General features: G+C 35.0%; 2 protein-coding genes across 2 annotated transcripts; both read left to right on the top strand.

Moving 5' to 3' along the window:
- Positions 1-1,868: 1,868 nt before the first annotated feature.
- Positions 1,869-4,955, top strand: LOC143458626 (la-related protein 7-like). The gene has a single exon (XM_076955441.1). It carries the CDS (start codon positions 2,447-2,449, stop codon positions 4,505-4,507), a length of 2,061 nt encoding a protein of 686 aa, XP_076811556.1. The 5' UTR covers positions 1,869-2,446; the 3' UTR covers positions 4,508-4,955.
- On the top strand, positions 4,933-25,384 carry LOC143458625 (dedicator of cytokinesis protein 1-like). The gene is made up of 49 exons (XM_076955440.1): positions 4,933-5,123; positions 5,340-5,423; positions 5,512-5,555; positions 5,987-6,042; positions 6,152-6,248; positions 7,242-7,484; positions 7,720-7,832; positions 8,775-8,870; positions 9,032-9,113; positions 9,217-9,280; positions 9,387-9,534; positions 9,655-9,737; positions 9,867-10,030; positions 10,217-10,303; positions 10,425-10,523; positions 10,646-10,822; positions 11,550-11,751; positions 11,905-12,002; positions 12,128-12,217; positions 12,374-12,474; positions 12,853-12,999; positions 13,351-13,456; positions 13,639-13,709; positions 14,958-15,064; positions 15,196-15,323; positions 15,535-15,630; positions 15,829-15,927; positions 16,856-16,950; positions 17,066-17,144; positions 17,250-17,350; positions 17,414-17,472; positions 17,713-17,861; positions 18,127-18,212; positions 18,385-18,541; positions 18,624-18,755; positions 18,918-19,121; positions 19,337-19,441; positions 19,547-19,688; positions 19,894-19,975; positions 20,105-20,189; positions 20,262-20,348; positions 20,416-20,592; positions 20,751-20,834; positions 20,994-21,125; positions 21,360-21,493; positions 21,758-21,995; positions 22,192-22,267; positions 22,356-22,489; positions 23,870-25,384. The coding sequence occupies exons 1-49, from the start codon at positions 5,075-5,077 to the stop codon at positions 23,966-23,968; spliced, it is 5,568 nt and encodes a 1,855-aa protein (XP_076811555.1). The 5' UTR covers positions 4,933-5,074; the 3' UTR covers positions 23,969-25,384.

The raw sequence follows: 25,384 nt of genomic DNA, 5'->3' as shown, positions 1-25,384 counted from the left end.
AAAGCAGCCCAAGTCTGGAAAGCAAGGATCAAAAACAACTGACAAAACAATGAACAGAATTAACCATAGAGCAGTAATGGCTAGCGTGGTGTGGTTTTAATGCCAATTTATAAAAAGCAAAGAATTAAGTCTTCTGTTTATTTCCTCAACGCCACAATTTGTGTTTGCACTCAGGATTTTTCATAAAAATATGCCGTACTTTCCAGTTGGGAGAATTCGAATACTTCAAAATAGGCAATTTGCTCAATCTGGGCGGAGGCCACTTTTGCAGTCTGTGCAAGAATCTTGAGTGTAGTGTACAGCTGGCTTGATTTTCAGACTGAAGCAGTTTAACAATAAAAGTTATAAAATCTTGGTCTTAGTAAAATCTGCTAGTATTAGCATGTGCCATAAACATCCTTTTGTTCATTGCTTTAGGCTGTTGTCTGAATTTGTTCTATCGTTTGTGTTATCTTGGCGGATCGATTGGAAAGTATGACAGTTTTTGACAAGAAATCATGCATACTAAGACGCAAATTTTGGCGTACACTCAACTAACCGAAGTCTCAATTCTTTATTTGTTTATTTACTTACAAATTTGTGTTAAAACAACCAGCTTTCGTTTGTTTATTCATTACAATTTGGCGAGAAAATAAGAAAGTTTGGAATGCACATTGATGAATCACGTGACACACTTTCCACTATGGCTTGGCAGCAGCGCTGACTAAGGTTCCCATTTCCTTATTTCTAAGAAGGACGCAACTGACATCATGAATATAACAAATCCAATTTTATATACTTAGATAGCCAGATAGTGTCCAAAATACATGAATTACCATATAGTGCATGCACCCAAAACCAAAAACGTTGTGTGTGCATCTGCCACACTTTGCTCTACGGCTCATAAACATAGAACACCACAAATGTTGCATCAGTGATACCTGCAGGCCGGCAAGGACATTGTTTAATTGAACCCGGTGTCTCAATCGGGTTAGGCTATTACTAATATTAACTACTCATGTTATTTACCCTTAAGTGCACATATGGAGACCCTATCGACCCAAGCCTGTCTTTCTCTGTTGACATTTCATTAATATTTAGTGTTATTTTCTTAAAACATGTAGATTTTCTTCCATATCTATATTATCTATTTTCAATGTTTTAGATCAGCGTGGTCCAACTTCTTTTCATCGCGGGCCAAAATTAGAAAATTTTTTATCTTGCGGGCCAATGTTTTTAAATTAGAACTGAAGAACAATGTGACATTGATATTAAAACTGAAAAAAGTTCTCTTTTTTTATTAAAACTGAAATTAGAATAGTTCAAAATTTAGCTATTAAATGCTGATCAATGTGACATCTGCGCTCGAGGTTCTTCGTCGACAATAGCGTTGGTATCAAAGGGAATCGTAGTTGTGGCCATGCGAAGGCAAGCCTGAAGAGCCTCGTTTCCAAGTTGATTTCGATTTTTTGTTTTAATATTGTTCATTGCTGAAAACGTACATTCACAAATGTATGTACCTACTTCCAAACATAGAGTACAGCTTCATAGCAGCAGCTTTTAAAAGGGGAAACCTCTCCTTTGAGACAAACTTGCGGCCCGCGGGCCTGTAGTTGTACTACGCTGGGCTAGGACAACAAGGCGTGTAACTAAAACCTAAGAGAACTTTTTGGACAAAGTGGTATTGTTACGCATTACAAAGGATCATTCACAAAGTTTTTGTCAATAACAATATTATTACACAAAGCAAAGAAACAAAAATTGAAGTTATGTTGCCAGATTGAATCAAAGCTTACTATCAGTTCACGGGCCAAAAATCGGTGCTCGCGGGCCAACTTTGGCCCGCGGGCCTGCAGTTGGACCACGCTGTTTTAGATAAACATATGTTTGTTAAAATTTTTATAACTTTGGAAAAAATCTGTATTCACTGAGCCAGTTAAATACTAATGTTTAACTTTTAACATAATTAACTTTTTCATGAAGTATGTAAAACTATAGATTTTATATTTATACACAGTCTTGTGTCAGTTTTTATTGTTGGGGATTCCATTTTCTCTTTATACGCATATATAAGTACCATATTATTTACGTTTTTTTCGTTCAGTGTTGATCCTACAGTTCATTTGTCAGTATTTTGCAGTTAGTGGCTACTGTTAAAATTTGTTAGTAAAAGCTTTTAACTTAAAGTCACGCTGGACATTTATAAATTAGTTGCATTAAAACAGCATTGTTTCAATGCTGGTGTTTTTGAAATGCATCTAAATCGGTATATATAAGTGATAGTAAGACATTTTTACACTAGCGAATCAGTCCGGTAAGTATATCATAGGCGAAATAGTGTATGGTATTTAAGGATTAAACCTTTAATTTAATTAACAGCAAAGTATTTATAGAAGGAAGATGCAATACTGATTTCATTATTGAAATTGTTTATAGTGAAGTATGATAAGTTGATAACAAAAGAAGAATGAGAATAAAGAGAAAACGTACCAAGAAGCTCTTGAACAACTTAAAGGAACAAGTGGAATTTTACTTTAGCGATGCTAACTTAGCGCGCGACAAGTTCCTTGCCAATCACGTTGGCCCAGATGGGACGAATTTCATGCCATTAAACTTGTTAACTACCTTTAATTGCTTGAAAGAAATAGGTGCCACTCCTGAACTGATTTGCAGAGCTGTAAAAAATTCGCTGACAGTTTATGTGTCTAAAGATAATACAATGATTGCGAGAAAGTGTGCGTTTATTAATAAATCGTACGATATGGACCAAAACACGATATACATTGAATGTTTGCCGATAGACACTACAATTCAGTGGATTAAGGAGATGTGCCGCAAACTTGGACCTATAAAGTACATCTCACTTCCGAAATTCAAATCTGGATTCATAAAAGGTTTTGCATTTATTGAATTTGAAAACACAGAAGATGCAAATAAAGCTTGCTACATCATCAATCATCCACCTCGAAATTTTTTTCCTCAGAAATATGCAGCTAGTTCATTTAATGCAACATCACGGAAAAACTCTTTGATCCAAGAGAGCCATATGACAGCTAAAGAGCTGATAAGTCGTGATCACAGAGATAGATATCATGATTTGGGATGTACTGCAATCATATCTAACCCAGTGTGCAACCCAGACTTGAATGTAAGCAAAAATTTACCTGAGCACTGTTTCCTAAACCACACTGCCCATAACAATGCAATGTCTGAATTGCATAAACCTTTACTTGTTTTTCCCATTGATCCTAAAGAAAGCAATAAAGTGACTGTTAATCACATAAATGCTAGTAGTGTCACAGAAAATGAAAGAAACAGTTTTATAGATTTTGTTTTACCAAATTCTACTACCTCAACAAAAAATGAGACAGGTGTGCGAATTTCTGTGCCGAATAGTAGGAAACGCCCACGCAGAAAACGTAGTATCAGTGAACCATCAGTTACCAATGATGAGTTTTCCAATCATGGAAAGCGATTAAAGTATGAAACAATGAACAATGCTAAACTCGATGCTGGCAAAACATGTGAGAGCAAAAAGTCTGTGATTTGTGAAGATACAACACCTTCCTTTAAAGTTAACTGCAACATCCAAATTGCAAACTTGCCAGTTAATGATGTAGCAGAACTAATTGCTCATGGAAGGACGTTAGCTGAAGGAAGTCCACATACAGATAACCCTACCGACGACAAAAATGAAGTACTGCCAAGTTGTCATTCTAGCCCAGCTTTATCAAAGTTATCAAAGCCAAGCATTCAATCAGCAGTTGTGGATGTTACCCCATTGGTTAAGAAAAAGCCAAGAAAATACCGTAAAAGAAAGCGAAAATTTCAAAATAATCTGAAAACTTTAAAACCAAATTCAATCTCCATTGTAGCTATGACCAAACTGGATTGGCTTGAATGCAAAAAGTGCTATATTCGCCAACAAAGAAGTGAAATGGGTAATTTGAAAAGCATCTTGCACAAAGGCACACACACAGATACTGTCTACATCAAAAGACATGCTGCTTTAAATCAGTCATCGGATGATATTGATGTTGATACTGAAGATATTGTAGAGGAAAACGTGATTTTAGACAAACCTGAAAGCCCACGTAACAATATTATTAAAAAACGCAATGTTCCAACGTTTGTACCCGGTGTAATTGTGCATATAGCAAGCATACCCAACTCCTTAAATATTTCACCTAAGCTGCCTGATTTTTTAATCCTCAAGACTCATTTTTCACAATATGGTAAAGTCTGCTATGTTGACGTAAAAGCTGATGCAACCCAGGGTTATATCCGGTACAGTGATTCTGATTCAGCGCAACAGGCAATACTTGACGAACAGACGTATGCATTACAACTCCTAACTGGTACTGAAGAGGAAAAATATTGGGATGCACTGTTGGTATCCCGGCAGTTAAAACGAAGTAGAGAGAGGCCAAAGAAAAGAGGACGTCAGATAGTGGTGGGCAGAGCTGAGCGTACCATGACAATGCGCAGTAAGCAACATATTAAATTTAATGAAGACTTTGAACACTAGTACTACGGCCAATTTTAACATTTTGGTAAATATTTATCATAATACTTTCTGAAAGTGTTTCATGTGGCCAGAGTTTGTTTATTTATGAATTTATCCAAATTCATTTTTTGGATCACTGTTTTGTTGGTTGCTAGTCTTTTTCATTTGTAATGTTTTGTTTCTGTATGTTCATTGTTTGTGATATTTGATTCACCTGCAATTCTTGTGTTAATGTGGATAATTTTGGTTTAATAAGAAAACTATTAATTTTGTTTATTATTATAGTTTGGTCGAAGTTATAATATTGACAGGTAACAGTGCATGTTATGTGTTAAATTATGGCAAATTATTATCAATACTATGAACATTGTTTTCCATATTTAACTCGTCTATGAAAATATGCACAAAACCTCACCTGTTGTTTAAATTTGTTTTTTGCAGTTTTTTTTTAACTCATTGCTGTTTTAGATTTTTTATATAATTATAAGATTAAGACATAACTAATTTTTGTAAAGTATGCTGACTTCAGTTTTCATGCACATGTAAGAAAAAAATCAGTTAAAACTCGTAGTTACAGAAAAGAAAGCAATGCCAGGATCTGGATGGATATTACCGATAAAAGCCAAATATGGCGTTGGTAGGTTTCAAACTTATTTGCACAAGCGCTGTTTAGAAGTACTTGTGAGAAACTTCACTAGGTTGTAAAATATTTACTTGGTCAGTTTAGAAACAGACTTGTTGATTCCTTGTGAACACGTATGTAACGCTGTCATCCTCGCATGTCATGCCTTTATTCATATTTATACTGGAGATCAGATTCTTGATAAACTTTTATATTTTATTCCAATTTTAGCGGTTTATAACTATCATTCCAATGAAGAGCATCATCTCAATCTTTCAGTGGGAGATGCAGTTCATATCATTGAAGAATATGAAGGTAAACAATTCAAACAAATAATGAATTCATCATACAAATGAACCATTAAATCTTACTACAGTAATTATTATCTTTTGTGTTTATGCAGGCAGCTGGTACAGGGGTTTTATCATCATGAACAAATCTATTAAAGTTAGTGCATTAATTTTTTTGAGAACTGATAAAAACCATCTATACGATAGAAAATTTACATTTAAATGACCTTTTCAATAATAGAACTTTTCGTGAGATGTGCTAAGATTTAGTATCCAAGGTGCTAATGTGTTTTTCTTGTTTGCTATGTTTAAGTTACTTTTAAATGTGCATCCTTATCGAGTGTTTCAATCTCATTAGTATGTTATATTGTTTAAGTAACACTGTTAGTATTTGCATCTTGGTATTGACTATCATTAAATTATTATAACAGGCTAATTTACTGTTGCCGAAGTCAAATGCAATTGTATATAGATTTGTCGAAAGCTCATACGCAAATACTTCCAATATGTATTACAATCTGAGCCTAAAGTAGCTGAAATCATTCACTATAGGTCTTTCTTTAATGTAGCAAGTTGTTATTCATTCAGGGCATATTTCCTGCATCATATGTACACCTGAAGGAGGCAATTGTTGAACGCAGGGGGTAAGTCACACAGTTTTTTTAAACCATGCCATAGATATTGTGTTAATATTGCAATATGCAACTGTTCCACGCTTGCTCATATTCATATAGTTTTTGTTTGTTTATATAGGAAAACAGAAAGCATAATTCCCACGGATCTGCCAATTGTACAAGAACTAACTCATGTTTTAAGAGAATGGGGCACCATATGGAAGAATATGTTTAAGGTTATTATTAAATGATGCGTATTTACGGCTATCATTACACTACATATAACTTTACAATTTGCAAAAATATTATTTCATGTTGGTGACCGTTAAGTACATTGTAGTTATTTATTGACTGCTGTAAGCGCTTAAACAATAACTACCAGAAAGTCGGCAAGGACCTGTTTTGATTTTGTTGTCCTTCAGATTACCGTATTCATTTTTACTACAACCTTTACTTTTTAAGGCTTACTATAATTTGTTAAGTGCTTGAGTTTCAACATAAACTGAGTTTCATTTTTATATGCCACTGCTCTGAGGCTTCTGAAAATATGCTTCTGTTTACTGATAATATTTCCAGAATAGAAAATACCAATACATATTTCATTTGCAGGAGATATTAATATATATTGCTACCATAGCATAGGTACATTGAGCACTGATTAACGGGTTTATGTGGTTTTCAACACCTTGAAAGAACAGTGGTACTGAAACGTTTTTAGCTTGTGTCACACTGATTAAATCCAAGTTATTTTGCCGCATTTTGTATATCTATACTTCTTAAAGAAAGCAAACACAAGGGTTCTAATGCAAAAGAATATAGTATAGTTTTTGTAAACACAATTCTATGTAGACTGGTGTGCAGAAACAGAAAAATTGTAACTTAATCGAAAACATTATTTACTCTAAGGGAGACATTTACACTGATGTCACAATGTCACACAACAATCATATCACCAAAAAGGTTACAGTAGTTGCAGCATTACATATAGCTGATGTCACTCTCGAACACCCAGGACTACCCAAGAATACTTGGACATGTATCATAGTTACAGTACTTATCTTTTTCGCAAAATAGCCGTATGTTGAAGAACCTAGATAATTAGAAAAACCTTTACTGGCTTCACCCCACACTTGGAAAGCACTCGTGATACCGTTGTGTGCCACAGCACACATTTTGAAAACCACTGACCCAGACCGAATCACTTTTATCATCGACATCGTTTGTTTTAGGAAAACCAAGAATATGCAACCTTCAAGTATATTCGAAAGATAATGCGGGAATTAATTGAGATGAGACGGAGGGTGGTATCTGGAACTCTGCCAGCTGATGAACTGACTCGCATTTCTTACCAAGTGGCTGATCTTGTCGATTATGGCAACAGCTTATTGAACTTGGACCTGAGCATTCGTAATGAGGAGACTTGCCAGCCAGCTGATGTACGATCATTGAGCGCGGTGGAAGTCTTTCAAATGGTAAAACATACAACTGTATTTTAACTTGAATTGATGGTAACTTATAACTTAGTAATTGCATGATAATTAACTACGTACTTTATGTTTTTAGTTATAGTATTGTAATTTCATACCTTCGCTATAGTTATTAACCAGCTGGATGTATATGGAAAAGGGCGGATTTTTTTCAAAGACGTTGAATACCAGATAATTTTTTATTGTAATTTAGTTGCAAATTGTGAAATTCTATTTGTAGCACAAAAAAGCAACGAGAAAGGTTGACAGAAGACGAGCGGAGGAAAACAACCAAAGTGGCAAAGATCTTCATGTTGATTCCATACAAGATGGGAAAAAGTCCCATGTTCATAGGTGGAGCATCTTGTAGTTTAAATGAGTGATTTATATTTACGTTTAAAATTTAAATTTACTTTGGCAGGGTTAAGCTGCCTTTTAAATACTAAGTGGTTAGAATATTCACCACAAAAACAGGTATAAGGATTTTTTAAATTGCAAAGCTGACATGTTTCAGACAATATTTGTGAAAAATAAGTTAAAACAGTTGATTGAACCATTTAAATATACACATAGTTGTATGTTAAATTATAGAGGAAAAAAATAAAATGAATTACCACTGTAGACCATCAGGGTGCACAATGACAATAACAGGAAATAATGATAACAATGAGTTTGTAATGTTGATAGACGTAAGATTTTTGAGTTATTGAAAACAAACAATAAGCATGGCAAAGCAATAAACTACACAATACTAGATGTGACAAAGTAGGGAGTACATCTTAAGAAGAAAGGACATGTGTTTGTTAAGTGTTGTCACTGTTTAAGCAATAACACTTTTTGAATTTGACATCCGCAGTCATTTTTACATTTTTGGAGCATTTTGAAGTGACTTAGATTAGTGTGTTTTTTTGCTCCCTACGCTTGTTTCTATGTATGATTTAATGGCTATTTTTTGTATTTGTGTGTGTTATGCAACTCTGGTACCGAAATGTTGGTAAGTCTTCCTCTAATGTAAGTACTAATACTATCCATATCTTAGGGGATTTGTTGTTGAAGTAATTTTTCACTTTGGTAGAGGTGAACAATTTTTGGAAAGTACTGATGTTGTTTGAAATTTATCAGCTTTGTAATTAATGAAGTGTTTATACCTACTTTTGTAACTCTGTTAATATCGTGTACAATTGTACATTTATAGTTTTCAACTTCCTGAAATTATGAGTTGGGTATCTATCAATTTTTGATTGAAACTGATTGAAAAACTAGCCTCAATATATATGCAATGATGCATTTTTTTAGTTTATATGTCAATGTCAAGAATTTTGTTTGCCGTATCGGAGAAGATGCTGATGTTTTAATGTCTCTCTATGATGCAAAAGACAACATCTTCATCAGGTTAGGATCTTTGATAACAATAATGATCTAACATTTTAGGCTTACCAAACGTAAACTGTTGATCTCAAAAGTCTTATTTTCATAGCTTAATATATTTATCACCTCATGTGTAAGTATAAATTTTTCTGCTTTGAACTTTTTAAAAAGAAACATTCTTTTAGCGAGAATTACTTTGTACGATGGGGTAGTCAAGGTCTTCCTAAAAACATTGAGATGCTGAACAACCTAAGAGGGATATTCACAGTAAGTTTATGTTGTTCAGCTAAAGCTAATACGATTCTTCAGACTTTATACTGGCAGAAATGATTATCTCTGCTTGAGATTTGTGTAAAGCAACCTTTTTTAGGATCTAGGTAGCAAGGACTTGCTCCGAGAAAGAATTTGTCTGGTCTGCAAAATTGTTAGAATAGGTAAGGTTGTAGTCGAAACAACATTCAGAATAAAGATTTGCTCATTTTTAACTCATTTGTTTGCTCATTTTTAACTAGTTTCATCCTAAACATTTAAAACAAACAGGAAGAATGGACCTAAAAGAAACTGAAAGTAAAAAGATGACAGCTGGTCTACGAAGAGCATTTGGAGCAGCAGTGATGGACATTACCGGAATTGTTAAAGGAATAGAAGAAAGCGATGAAGACAAACAACATTTTATTCCCTTCTTACAGTAAGACATTTGTATAACTTTTTGAACCAAAATCCTGAAGTGTTCGTGTGCTTGTCATCTTCTTGTGTAAAATACACGTCATGTCTTCTACTTTTGTTATTTTTCTCGATAATATTGCAGAGTGTCAGGCGAGAATGAGAGCCTTCAACAAGTCATACAAAGAGCGATTGCAGCAAGGGGTGATATCAATCATAAAGGACAAGGTTAAAATAATATGGTTAAAATATATGTGCAACTGCTAACAGTGCTTTGTATTAGATATTCTATACTCGATCAGTTTGAACACTTTATTTGTAATTTAAATGTTCAATGGTATGTTAATTTTTTCAAAGGTTTGTGGGTTTCATTGAAAATGCTAAATGGTGATATGAAAATTATCCGCCACGACTTTCAACACTTGGTGGATAGAACAACTGCGGTTGTGAGAAAGATGGGGTTTCCAGAGATTATTATGCCGGGAGATGTTCGTAATGATCTTTATGTTACAATCATGCAGGTATGTAATTATTTATCGTAATTAGTAATTCCTGCTAGGAAATGTCATAGGGAAATCTACTTTTGTGATGTATTAATCAGTTTACTTTCCTTTTAGTTTGATCTGATTCCGTTTATGTATACAACGATTAAATTGTAGGTTTTACTTTGTTGTCAGTATTTGACCAATAATTGTAATAATTTTTAGGGTGAATATGAGCGCGGGAGCAAAACGTCTCAAAAGAATGTTGAAGTTACCATGTGTGTGTGCAATGATAAAGGTGTTACAATACCAGTAAGTGAAAATATTTTTGGTAGCAAAGTAGCAGTAACTGACTATCATGCACTATTGCATGTGACAGTGCTACTGTACTGTATCATATGAAAGACGTTCTAGACTCCTGTAATATTCACAGATTGTGGTCAGCATGGGCTCAGGAGAAGACCCTGAAAATCAATACAGATCACACATCTACTATCAGAACAAAACTCCAAAGTGGATGGAAGTTGTAAAGGTAAGCATCGTATACAATGCTTAAGCAAATAAATGTGAGCTTAATATTGCTTCGGCATCCATGGTGTTATTAAACCATATTTTTGTGTGAAAAGGTTGACCTTTGCTTTTAATTTCGTGTAGGTGCAAATTCCTATTGAAGACTTCTACAACGCCCATCTACGTTTCACTTTTCGTCATCGATCTACATTCGAAGGCAAGGATAAGACGGAACGTATCTTTGGACTGTCATTTATTCGTTTAATGAGACAAGAAGGCACCACTTTGCATGATGGCACTCATCACCTTCTTGTGTACAAGGTATTTGAATGTTAATATCTTTGTATTGTGAAATTTACCAACGGTGCTACTACAACACGTTGACTACCAACCACGAGGCTTCTCACGAAAAGAAGATTGGCTTCCACTGCCAACCTCAAATATCCTTGTTTTGTTCTTTTGACTCCGTGGCATTCTTTTCGATTTTACTTGGATTTTTGCTTGCAAATCACCACCAATCTTTGGTGCCTAGGAAAGAAAAAAGGCTCCTTTCAGTGTCCAAGACAAGTTTGGAATTTGAAAACTTTTTAAGTATCCAAAATGTTGTAGCAAAGTACTTCAATCAATTTTAGTATTTTATTCATATTGTACTAAGCCAACTGTTCTTTGACCGGGTGGTAGTCAACATGTTAAAACGTATGTTTCCTTTAGTCTCTTAATTCCACTAAGTAGCAGTCATAATTATTTACTGATTTAATCAACACTTACGAACAATTAAAAATGCCTTAAAACTGCTTATAATAGAGTCCAGCATATACTAAATGCTGCTTCCAGTGTTTTAAATAGATTTTGTTGCTTATTTGTTGTGGTATTGTAGTAATATATATAATTATACATTTCTATATATATACAGTATATTTTCTATTTGTACTTGAATATTATGAACACAAATGTGAATATTTTTTGAAAACATACAAAAGTTTGAACTTTTAAAATTATAAATGTTTGCCAACTTCTGTGAGTCAATATTGACTGCCCATGGTTCCAGGTTGAGTCACGTCGACTAGATACGGTAAAGTACCTATCTCTGCCCTCGACCAGGGATGAGTTGGAAAACACTGGAAAAAACAAGGCTGGAATGTCACCGGGCGCTGCAAGAATTCCCATACCTAGAGCTGAAGGATTTACGCTAAGCCGTGATCAATATCAGATTTCAACTCTGGTTTGTTCCACTAAGCTCACTCAAAATGGTAAATGTTTGATCACTAACTCGATAAATTTGTATTAATTATTGGCTATTTTCATGCGTATTTTCTGGTAAGCAATTGTTATCCAGTTGTTTGTAGCTAAACTGACTAGATTATATGGACTGGTATTGGTTTATAACTGTTGAAAATGTTTAGTTGATTTGCTTGGTCTGTTGAAGTGGAAAGTTCAACCGAACAATTTAAAACACAATCTTCAATCGTTGATGAAGGTTGATGGGGAAGAAGTGGTCAAGGTAAGCGAACAATTAACACACAAAAGGGGGAATTAAACAATTTTTTCTTTGCAGTGTGTCACTGACATACTTTGTTCAAATTTCATAAAAGTACACTGAATTAATTTGATATTATGTGCTTGCAGTTCTTGCAAGATACGTTGGATGCACTCTTCAATATAATGATGGAGAATCCAGGCAAAGGCCAGTATGATGCCATGGTCTTTGATGCTTTGGTGATTGCATTTTTTCGGATTATGTGTTTCAGTTTGGATATATTGCAGTAATAGTAGAATATTTAAAGTAGTTTATAGATGTGTTATTGAATAGTACTGAAAAAGGCCTAGTTTTTCCTGCACTATATATAAATTATGATTTCTGCTGTTTTTTAGATTTACATAATAACATTGATTGGTGACAAGAAGTTCCACCATTTCCATGCTGTGCTCGACAGTTACATCCTTGAGCATTACAGTGCTACTCTTGCTCATGAGTAAGTAATGAATTATGGTCAAGAAATTAACCTTCATTGCATTAGTAAGATATTGCTAATAATAGAATAAATGCGTTAAGTTGAACATTAAACTTATATTAAAAGCACCTTTGTAACAGATTTTTTTAATTTGTACATTTCAAAACTCAATTCATTCAGTGCTTAGCTCTTTTCTTAATAGGTGATGATCACGGTATTGCATTTATTCATCATTATACTTATTTTGTTTTATTGTGATTCATTTTGGAAAGCTCACTAGTATTTTTTGTCAAAAAGAGTTTCTCATAGATGAAAATTTGAAATGTGTAAAATTATTTGTGGGGGAGGGGGGCACTTTCTAGGAAACCTGTAAATGCACGTGTTAATGATTTTTTGCAGAAAACTGACCAAGGTCCTTATCAAGTATCTAGATCAGGCGAATAACATGGAATACCGTGAACGTCTTTCAAAAACTCTCAAAGCACTGGAATACATTTTCAAGTTCATTGTTAGATCTAGAATCCTTTTACAACAGCAGCAACAGCAGTGAGTTCACAATATTTTAATGTCATTAATCAGTGGAGGCATGTTATGTTTAAAATTACCAGATTATCTTCTGTTTTACTTGTTAATGACATATTTTAGATCAAGCTTTAGAGTTGGTCTGAGAGTTCCACAGTATGTCAACATAATATGTTCTGCGATATGTCAAATTTATTTTCTTATCCATACTTGATATTAACTGGTTTGTAAACTTTTGCGAAAAGATTAAAATTTATAAGTCTCCCTACGTGACTGCTCATTTGAAACATCACTACATATTACTAGTACCTTCGCCTAAATATATGCTGGGACATATAAGTTGCTTATATTTAAATTTTCTTTTATTCTTCAAAGAATTGAACGAGATGAACTTGTCCATTTTGAACAAGGTATTAGAAATGTCTTCAAAGCAATCAACAATGTTATGACAGTTGCAGATGAGTCAAGCATTGTACATCAGGTAAAAATTGCACCACAGTTTCAAATATTATATCATACTAAATATGCTGTGTTTTGATGATAGACTTCTTTAAACTTCATGCATTTTAATGTTTACGATTCATAAACACGGATAGCATAAAATAAAGACTATGCGGAGAACATTTCGTTTTCAGCCTTTGATTCAAAATTATATTAATACAGGCACTAGTATTGAAGTACGTGACTTCCGTAATAAAGGATGTAATCACTGTTTTTGAGCCTAAAGAACTCAGGTAATTGTTGCTTTGATTAATCACTTGTATTTGTGTGATCTATACAAAAAATTAAATGGCATTTTATAAATGGGAAAAGCTTTTAAGTGAAATTCTATCCTTTAAATGGCTCAAATTTGTTGAATCTGTGATGTCTGATGTAAATAATGGCTCGGTGATGTCTGATGTAAATTACCTTTGCTCGGGTGGTTTGATGAAGTCCCATTCGTGCCTCAAAGCCATTTGTCTTTCTCTTTTTCTCTCTATTTGCTTGACTGCTCTTGTGTCTATAACACATACGCTATTGGATATCTTAAAATAACGCAGAGTGGCGGTCTATTTAAATATGTCTTGGGCTCATGCGGTTAGACTGTCATGTGCTGAGTGTGTTGTTAGATATCAAATGGTTTGTTTTTCAGAGCCGTGTAGCATGCTTGACTGGCGATAGTTTAGAAAGCAATTCAGTTGTTTGTGTATATTCTGTGCAAGGAAGTTTGCTACGTTTTTAGTTGAAATCTTATATATACTGTGCACTGTATGGTTGTGATGTAAATATAAAATAGTATTTCTTTTTATTAGGTCTAGTACAGTATTTCTATTCAGTAATTCTTTGCAGGCAACTTGTAACTCATTAATCAGTTATTGGTCGAAAGTCATTAAACAGTCTTTAAGTACTCGTTGTAGAAATTAGTAGTTGAACAGTACTAAAATAAACAAGATGGAAAGGAAACATTTGCCGTCAGTTAGCAATAAGGAGAATATCATTAAAAGAACTCCGTCCAAGCGAAAGCAAGTTCTATCATCACTACAACGCCTGGGAACACCTTCAAAGAACAAGAAACTGAAAGAGTCAAACAAACAGAGTGAATTTATGTCAAAGGTAGAAAATGTGGTTGATGAAAGAGAGTTGCCACAGAATCGCAGGTTTTCCTTCTGTTTTGCTTCAATACTTTTGTGCACTTTCCTCAAACTTTGTTGCAGTAGAACACGATTAAAACATTTTTTTTTTCTTATTAAATAAGATTTAATTTAATTATGGGCAGTTAATTATTCAGTTGATAAAATTAGCATTCAGTGTTGTTTTATTATCACTAATATTAGTAACTAGTATTTTTATAACATATTTAAAAAGTTTTAAAGATTCTGGCTGTGGCTATGTGATATGAATTGTCGTTTTACTGATGATTCAGTATACGTAATATTGTATGTATATATGTACTGTAAATGTATATATAATAACTGACTCAATAAATATCTTTCGTTTTGTAGTCTTCTTCTGCAAGACCTAATCAAGAATGTGCCGCCCGATAAATTGAAAACTCAGAAACTACAATGCATGCTTGATATTGTGCACAGTGATATTTTCAAACTGAAAGGTACATAAATTAATTACACGTTTGACATCAGACCTTTGGTGCTGTTTATTTTGACTTCGCATGATAGTCGTATGCAAATGATCCGTATCTGAAACGTTTGTTATTTATCAATTTAGTGCATTTGTTTGTAGATTGCCGACTCATCTTGCTGAAGATGATGACTCTCCACCTTAAAGAACTCATGGAGAAGGATGATGAGCTAGACATGTGCGGAAAGTTGCTCGCAGATATTTTAACTCTTCTGCGATCATCAGATGTGGTTAGTACTAGGCATGTAGTTTGCATGTAATAAACAAAAAATTCTGACATATTTATTTTACAAAGTGCCTCTTAATTACTTACTATGATTTAATTTAATGTTTGGACTTTTTTTATTTTACATATAGGCCATGTGCAAACAGACATTCTTTCTATTGACATGAAATTTCCCAACAGTTTTTAATGTTTATAAAAATGAATTTCTTTAACAGGGGCAGACAAAGGGCGATATCCAAGAGGTCACAAGTGTCTTGCTGAGGGCAGTCATAAGAGTCGTGATCAAGTTGGACAGACGGAGCCAACTTGCTGTGAGTTTTTGGCAGAAACTTCTGGGCAAATGTTGATGTCATTGATATTACAAGGAATAGTTATGAATGTCAACTTTTAATAAACTATCGTATATAAAGTATCTTGACATTCAAGATCAAAGTGTAATTTTTATCTGCGCTATGTCTTTTATAAAATAGCTACAGGATAATCTGGGTTCAAACGAATATTTTTTTAAGGGCAATTATGTTGCTTGTATGATATCTATGCTCCGACAGATGGAAGAATACCATTACGATTCATATTTGTCATCTTTTCCGACTACGCTTGACTTGATGGTATGTTAAATATTTTAATGAAGTGGAGCTCTTGTTATTAGGTCTTCTCAATTATTAATTGGGTCGTGTCTTAACTGGAAACTGATTTAGCATACAAAACTGTTGTAATTACTACAATGACAACACGAATCTTCATAATGTTATTTTATTTACAAACAATACATAGAACTGACTTGTTTCGGATACGTCTATTGTTCATCTTCAGATTAGAGTGAAGGTGACTTGGTAATACAATTTATACACTATTAGAGAAATAAAAAAGAAACTGAATAAGCGGCACTGCTTAAAGCGGATAACGCTAAAATAAAACTATGAGATTATCGATATTTTGGCTACAAAATAATCTTCAAGTCTTGTCTTAATAATAGAGCTGTTAGATACAGCTGCGATACAGACATCAAGGTTTTATAAACTAGAGAACGTCTAAATAACAAACAGATTTGATGTATTCGCATGACCTATTCCAATCGCGTGTGCTTTGTTACTCCTGTGTCAAAATGGCGTGATGTCTTACCAATGTAAGTAATGCTCGTTTCAAACGGGCATTGTGAATTGGTAAACCACTTTCACCCGAAGACAGAAAGAAAATCGACATTTATTACAGCAGTATTCGCAAGTATATGCGTATAATAAAACAAGGTTGAAGTTCGTTTTTACTAAATTATGTAGTTTTTTCATAAGATTAAAGGAGGGGTCACCTATTAATGGTGTTTTTATTAATGGCGGCCTAGTAGTTTTATTACTGCTGATTTGTAAACTTAGTGAAGTATCTAATATTTTTGATGAAAAATATTTTGTATGGTTTTTTTTTGTCAAATAAATCGTAGTGGGCAATTGTTACGATAAAACATATTTCCAAGTGTACTTATTTCATGATCGAAAGGATTGAGGCTGAAGCACTTCTCAATTATGTAAATTTCATTTGAAGGATTTTCTTATGGAAATTTTCACGATGTTTCAAGACCTTATAAGCAACAACGTCTATCGCAAAGACTGGATGACAATGATTTCATTGCAGAATTCGTAAGTTGCTTTTTAAAATCGCCAGTTTTAGTTCATTGCATTGGTCTAAATTTGTTAGCTGAATTACTGCTTTTCCGAAGTTGTATCTATCTACAAATTGACTGTTGCTTTCCAGAACTTTCATGCGATCTATAAAGTTTTTCACAAAAACTCTTAACAAAAATTTTCTGGATGAAGCATCTTTCCAGGATCAGGTTTGTCTGCTTGTCCATGTTTCTGAACACCTTTAGAATAAGTGAACACCTTCTAGATAAGTTATTTCTGCTTGTTACACAAATACATTGAAATACAATATATAGGTTTGGAGTAACTTTTTCTACTTGGGGGTGGCCTTCCTCACTCAGGAGTCTTTACAAATGGAACATTTTTCCCATAACAAGAGACAGAGCATGATTAAGAAGTTAGTAATCTTCTTGGAACAAATTAAATTATGAATCAAGAATAAACTGACATTTTTGTTCAGATACGGAGATCTACGTTGTGAGATGGGTTATGAAATTCGGGTGATGTGGTTTAACCTCGGTGAGTATTCTACTTGTAATTTGTGTGCACTGTACAACTGATTATCGTTTTTCCTAGTTTATTCTCTTAACAAAATACCAACTTATTTATGATCTTGGCAACATAAAGTGTTGTCTTAAAATATCAAATTTTTGTATTTATGTAAATTAAAAAATTATGGTCATAATTAATAATATGCTTGCCAAAATTATGTATTTTATCTTTAAGAGATTGCAATTCGGTAAAATTTCTTTTTCTCAGGTCCGCACAAGATAAAGTTTATCCCCGGCATGGTTGGTCCCATGCTAGAGATGACTTTGATTCCAGAACCTGATCTAAGGAAAGCAACGATCCCAATTTTCTTTGACATGATGCAGTGTGAACTTCACAGCCTTGGAAATTTCAAAATGGTATGCTTAGGTTTTTGATTAGTATTAATAATTTTAATGAAACACATACTAATACATAATGGTTTTGATGAAAATGCTATAAATATTTTTTTGCTAAACTTTGGTTAGTTATAAATTGAAATTTAAACAACGCAATAACGTGGCAACAATATTGCAACCTTCTCCACCTGTTTAGCAAAACTTATACTTTTTCAAGTTTACGGTATTGTGCATTATGTTAACTTGAAATTTTACATACTTTTAACTTAACCCTTTTTTCTTGCAGTTTGAAAACGAGATGATAACAAAATTAGATGCTCTAGTTGAAGGAGGCCAAGGTGACCAGGATTATCAAACCATCTTCCACGAAATGTAAGTCCGCTTTTTTCTTGATTGCATCAATAGTGAATGACCTCTGAAATCCTTTCATGGACATTTTGTACTAAGAGATAGAAGTAGTGGTAAATTGATTGCACTAAAAGGCAAGTTATATGTTTTGAATTTGAGTTTTATTGATGCAGACACATTTCTGTTTGTTGTTTAGCATGTCAGAATGGTGTGGCAAGCACCAGTATCTTCGAACGACCGGGATTGAGTTTGTAAATCTGATAAGGAAGCTGCTTGGCCGTTTGCTCGACTATCGTGACATCATCAGAGAAGAAAACAGAGACAACAGAATGAGCTGCACAGTCAACCTGCTGGTAAGTCAAGAGATGTATAGTTACCTTTGTTCAGATTACTCAGTATACTATATTGATTTACTTTGAACTTTAAACTGTTCAGAACTTCTACAAAGAAATCAATAGGATTGAGATGTACGTTCGATACCTCTACAAGTTATGCGACCTTCATCTCCAATGTGACAACTACACTGAAGCGGCATTCACACTCCTACAGCATGCTAGGCTTCTCAGTGTGAGTCCCACTAACGCTTCTAAATATTGGGCAGCATTTTTCACTGATAAAGTACAACTAAATACTAAAAAGTAATAAAATACTAAAAGTTAAATAGTTTTTGAATACAGCACTTATGTACTTACCAAATCAACTCAATTAAAAAGCTCCTGCTACATTTAGTGGTCGGACGAGCTGCTGACAACACGCCAGCCTCGTTACAAGGATTCCCAGACTCACCGAGAACTGAAGGAGGCGCTTTATTACGACATAGTCGATCTTTTCCAGCGTGGCAAGATGTGGGAGGAAGGCATCAAGTTGTGCAAGGAGCTCGCCACCCAGCATGAGCAGGAGACTTTTAGATACCAACAGCTCTCTGAAATTTTGGTAAATCTTTTCTTACTTTTCTCGTCATATCCAGAGTTTTCGTCTTTTTACTGTGTAAACGTTATGCCTTGACACTGGTTTTAAGAATATTACATGTTATATTATATGTTATAATATTACATGTTATATTATTATTTAAGAATATTACATTACATTACTTTCGTATTGTTGGGTTGGTGTTGGAACCTAAACTTTCTGCTACTTTTTGCATCCAGTTCCGACAAGCTGAACTGTACAAGAATATCACAAGTACGGTTCGACCGGAACCAGAGTATTTCTTTGTCGGTTATTACGGTCAGGGTTTTCCCGCATTTCAGCGTGTAAGTTGTATTGGCTCAACTATTGGTAACCGTTTATAAATCACACGGAACTTTGTACCTGCCAGATTGTGTAGCATCTTTCCTAAGTTTAAATCGCGTTTTCAGAACCGTACATTCATCTATCGTGGGAAGGAGTACGAACGTTTGAGCGACTTTACCAGTCGTGTCCTGAACATGATTCCGAGTGCACAGAGAATGAACACGACATCACCTCCGGGAGAGGATATCCTCAGCTCCAGCAGCATGTGTATCCTTGTCCAGTATTTTGTAGTCACTTATTCAGTGGTTGCTCCAACTACTGATGTTGAAGATTATGCGTCACTCTTGACGCTTGTATTCGTCTTTACCTGGGAGCTCTTACTAACTGGTTTAAGTGTTAATTTTTCCCAATACGACACTTTGTATATCTTACAGGCTTTTGTTAATTTCCTTAGTTAATACCCAAATTACAGACGTTCAAATTTATACGGTAAGTCCATTAATGGAGGAGCCCTTGCGTTTCAAAGTAAAGTCCGTGGACGACCAGATAGTAAGGTAAAAGATGAGAAAACCCTCGTAATTTGTACTTGTCGCGGACAGGGAAACATTAATATATATTTGTGAGTGATCAGTTTCAATATGTCTTCTTTTGTGTTTTATCCAAATTTGTTGCATGTTCCTCAGTTTCTACAAAGTGAACGATGTACAGCGCTTTCAGTATTCAAAGCCGTTCAGGAAAGGACCTAAGAACAAGGACAACGAATTTGCGGTGAGTTTTTTTTCTTGTATCATCCAGAGGTAGTAAACCCATATCTAATCTTCTCACAACCTGAAATTACAGAGCATGTGGGTAGAACGTTACACTTTCGTCACGTCCTACACCCTTCCTGGGATACTGCAGTGGTTTGAAGTAGAAGAAACGACGAGGGTAAGAACCTTTCGCTATAATTGTCGAAAAGAAAAGACGTGGTTGACATTTATTTTTCACCAAACAGAAAGAAATCAGTCCGCTAGAGAACGCCATTGAGACTATGGAAACTGCGAACGCGGATTTGCGTCGAATGGTGTTGCAATATCATAAGAGCCCTGAGTCCCCCATCAATCCATTGTCCATGAAATTGAACGGGGTTGTTGATCCAGTTGTCATGGGCGGATTTGCTAACTATGAAAAGGTAAAATTTGAGCCAGTTCTTCTGATAATGCCGTACGTAGTTATTAATCTAAAAATTGGCTCGTTTTGACTAACGGTAAAAAGGAGTTGATTTTGTGGTGCTAATTTAGTTTCTTGTCGTATATATGTTTGAGGAAGTGCCATAACGCTTTTTACCAGGCTTTCTTCAATGACGCTTACATGAGTGAGAATCCTAACAGCCAGACTATGATTGCTATCCTCAAGGATCTCATCGCTGCTCAGGTATCCCAGCATAAGCTTCAGCTCTTCAAACGTTATCTTTGTTTATTTTTAATTCGACTTTTTTTTCAACTCACTTTCATCATACAGCACGACTTAAATGTGGCATAAATAAGCTGTTTATGCTTGTTGTTTGATGTGGATTGCTGTCTTCTACTTTAGATTCCTCTTCTGGAGGAAGGTATCCGGCTCCACGGAGAGCTTGCACCCTCCGCTCTTCAGCCCTTCCATCAAAATATGGTCAGTTGCTTCCAGGACCTGAAAGCTAGCGTGGAAAAGAAATATGGAGTTAAGGTAACAGGGATGTTTCAAATGCTTAGGTCATATTTATTGGTTATTTATTACTAATAATAATAATATTGCAATCGCTATTGCTGTTTACCAATATTTATACTGCCATTTATTTTCGTATTGTTGTTATTCTTGAAGCGAGTTATTTGCATTGAACTGCAAAACATAAGTTCGCGTTTTTTAATTATTTCTTTGAACTTTATCACAACAAGCTGTTTATAATTAATTACCCCACAGCCCTCGTTTGACGCTGGTCGTCCTTTGCGTCGTGTCAGCCCCCAGCATAGGCTGACGTCAAAACAACCTAGACCGGAGTCGATTCTATCCATACAGTCTTCCACCTCGGATCAATCTGCCCGCATCGACAGCAAGTAGGTTATTTGTTTGATTAGAACTCGTACTTAAAATCACACACTCGAGAACTTGTGTAAATAGTGTGAAGGATCCTTTAAAATTTCGGCTAGACGTAGTAAGTATTAAGTAATATAATATAACTTGAGTTAGCTGGGTTTTGTTCGTTGGAGTTATTAACAGGAATTTGAGTGCATGTATGTTCTACACAGCAATATGTTAAAGCATGTCACAAATATAAAATACAGTATAGGTTTTATCAAACTTGTTTAATAACTGTCTAGTACCCCACCGCCCGAAGTTCCAAGCAAAAAATCCGGCTCACGATTAAGCAACGCCGTGTTCCGTTCGACTTCAATGGCCTTTCCCGGCGACAAATCAAGCGGAGGAAACAGGCGGAGCAAAACTTCGGAGTGGTACACCAACTTTGGTGGGTCGACCAACTCACTAGACAAAAGCATCACATCCGTGTCGTCAACTGGCAGTAACTTCCGTAATGGGGCGGTGGAATTACGAGAGGAGGTGAATGAATTATGTCGTCAGAATAGCCTAATTGCCACTTTCTTGACTCACAATGTAAACTCATAGATTTTGGTTTGGACTTTAAAAGTGCAATCCGCAACATTACTAACAACGCCAGGCTCAAAGCTAGGAGCTATAGTTATTATAATTGTCAGCTTACAACTAGGCATTTATTTTAACGACGATACTTTTTCAGCTTACACCACAGAGACCGCCGCGACCAAAGAGTCAAGTTGGAATGCCAGCTGGAATGACTCCGAAATTAACTGCGTGTAAGCAAGATAGGGCTAGGTTATACCGTCTATAAACGTCGTTCAAACTTTGGTGCAACGGATTTGACTGTTTTTTGTTATTTTCAAGCACCCGGGAAAGACAAATTGCCACCACCACTGCCGGCCAAGCAATTTGCCGATTATGGGAATCTTCCTGACGACCCGGAAGTTATGCGGAAACACGAAAAATCTCGCTCTCCAAAGATAAAAAACCCAGACAAGGTATGTTGTTCAATATTCTAATTTCTAACAATACGAGTAAGTAAGCCTGCCATTATGTCCACTCTCAATTGGTTATGCAAAATCATTACACCAACAAAGAGAAGTTGATTAATTTTGTTAGTTAGTGATCACTAATCAGTAGGGCCCGCAAAAGTCAATAAAGTCAAAAATTTTTAAGGACCTCGTCTGACCATGAATCAAAGAATAAAGTTGTTTTCAGCACCTAGGGGATTGTTTCTAAGAAGTTTATAGGTCAAAATAAAGTCAAAATTTACAATAAAGTCAAAATTTTCAATAAAGTCAAAATTTGTCAAAATATGGCTTTTTACAAAGTTTTTGTGTTTCTTGAGAGTAATTCTTGTAAAAATCCTCGTGGAAGCATTGTAAATCAGGAACTGCGACACAATTAAACCATATTAACCCATAAAAGCAGGAAATAAGTCACAATGCCCACTTGGATCAGCAGTAACTTTTATCGCAAATTGTCCATCGTTTATTCATTGTTACGTATTTAAATAATTCCTATAAAACACTTCCTCTTCATAAACGTGGTATTTTCGAAGATCAACAGTTTGGATTTTAGGAATAGCCTACTGACATTCTGTAATACAAAAATGCCTAAGCAAGCTAAATCGTCTTCAGCAAAAGTTAGACAGATTTGTCGAGATTTTTCTGATGAATTTAATGCAACTCCCGGGGGTGATTTAAGGTGCAATTTTTGCGAGGTTATAGTGAAGTGCGATAAAAAGTATTTTGTTGAAAGCCACAGGAAAAATAAACGCCATCAAGCTGGATTGGAGCAACAACAAGCATTCCCTGTTTAATTTGCTGTTTATTAGAATTTACCATGCGGAGAAAATCGAGGCAAAGTGCCCTTTTCACAAGGACAAAATAACACAAGCTACCTAAATCTATCGCCAAAAAACACGACGCACTTTTTATAATCCATAAAACACCTTGACTTTTCGACAAAATATTACGTTTGGGTCTGAAATCGACAAAATATTATGTTTGGGTAACTGGAGGAAGAACTGTGGCCTCTACAAATAAGCAATTTCGTTAGGTCAAAATAAAGTCAAAATTTGATAAAAATAAAGTCAAAAAAAATTTTTTTTAGGTCAAAATAAAAATGGCCCTACTAATCAGTAAAGAAGTTCCACACGATGCGCGTTGTATGTTGAAACTATTCCCGTTAACCATTTAATTTATTTGTTGGTCCATTCCTGCAAAGGAAAGTCATGACCGAATTCCAAGTTATCATCTCACCATTAACTTACAACGACAGATAACAAATTAGTGGCACATGGTAAATCGCCACCGAGTAAGATGTTGATTAGCACTTGGCCAGTTTTCTAACTTCCACTTCTTGATCACGTACAGCCACCGCCTCCTCTTCCAGTGAAGCGTCACGACTCTAATCTGGGAGGAAAACCGACCCTCCTCCCCCCGAAGAAATCAAGATCACCCAAGTCACCTTGAACGGATGTGCAGCTACTTCATTATTAGTTTTTTACGACCAAAAGCGGCTCCAGTGGCAGCCAAACACCTGGTGGTGGGAAAAATTCTCTTGAAAATTATTCATCTCTTGTGAATAATTCGGTTATCGGTTTATCTAGATAACTAGACCTTTTAGCTGATGTAATCATAGATAACGATGTCTTTACACTAGTAATAAATTTAACCGTCATCATATGCAATTTATGACAATCTTATTTTCACTACGACCACGGTTTTCGTAACTTCTAAAATTAATTCCTATTTTAATCCGTGTGAATTTTCTTCGTGGTCTTGTTCGTCTTTGGTGTTGTCTAAGGGCCAAGAACGTTCCTTCGTATGCACTTAAAACTTTCTTCCTTGCTTTTGTTAACCTTTTGTTTTCTTGTTCTGCATTAATCTAGAGGAAGTTTTAATCGTATTTTATCGTCATCAAACCAAATTTGTGGCCTTTTCCCCATATTTTTCGCTACTGCTGCCCAACAAAATAGAGCCATTTATGATGAGGGCGGCATGCTAAGGTGTGTGTGCTATATGCATTTTCCAGTTGGAAAAAAAGTTGTGTAAAATTACATTCTAAATTTTTTGCAGCTTCTTATAGTGCAATAGTTGACATTGCTGGGCGTTTGGTTTGTTATTTTTAAACAATACTATACTGCGTGGTGCAAACGAACTTGGTACTTCGAATTATGTTTAAAAATACTTTTTCCCAAAGCTATTGCTATACAAATTTAGGCTCCAGTGTACGCATTCCAAAACTTTTGCAGTAATAATTGTAATATTTTCGTTTTTCCCATCAAAGCATATTTAGCTGTAAAAGTCTGATCTGTTCGGCGACATATATGTTGTTCAGACTGTGTGGCTACGCGTCGTACAAAACTCTTTCATTTGTACAATTGTGTCGTAAACACCTGAATGCATATTACTGCCTGAAATATTTGTTTTAAAGATAAAACTTAAACGCATTTTCCGCTGAATCCACACAGATTTCTAACGAGCAGATTTTACCTTCGTTTAACTTAACTGAACGTTGAGCGAGCAAGGAATAGCTAAGTTACATCAATGTTAAATTGTTTCGCATGAAATCGCTCTTTGTGGATCCAGAGCCTTTGAGTGAGTTTGAAATGCATTGAAAACATATCAGTAGCAAACAAGCTGTTCCATTTTGGGAGTGTTGTCGGCGTATTTCCGTTGTTTGGTCTGCCTATTACCAAATATTTTATTTAGGGGCAGTAAATGTATATTTTTAAAGTATCCAGTGACCGTAAGTGCATTTAGTGTAATTTCTTCTGTTTGCTATTATACACTGTTACGCTGTAATCATGTCACCTTTTTCCGTAACTTCACAACTATTCGTGTATATTTTTGAAGCTAATAAACACATTACCGAGGTTAACTATA

This window comes from Clavelina lepadiformis, chromosome 5 (genome assembly GCF_947623445.1).
Source record: "Clavelina lepadiformis chromosome 5, kaClaLepa1.1, whole genome shotgun sequence".
Taxonomy (NCBI): Eukaryota; Metazoa; Chordata; class Ascidiacea; order Aplousobranchia; family Clavelinidae; genus Clavelina; species Clavelina lepadiformis.
This window is presented reverse-complemented; position numbering and strand designations above follow the sequence as displayed.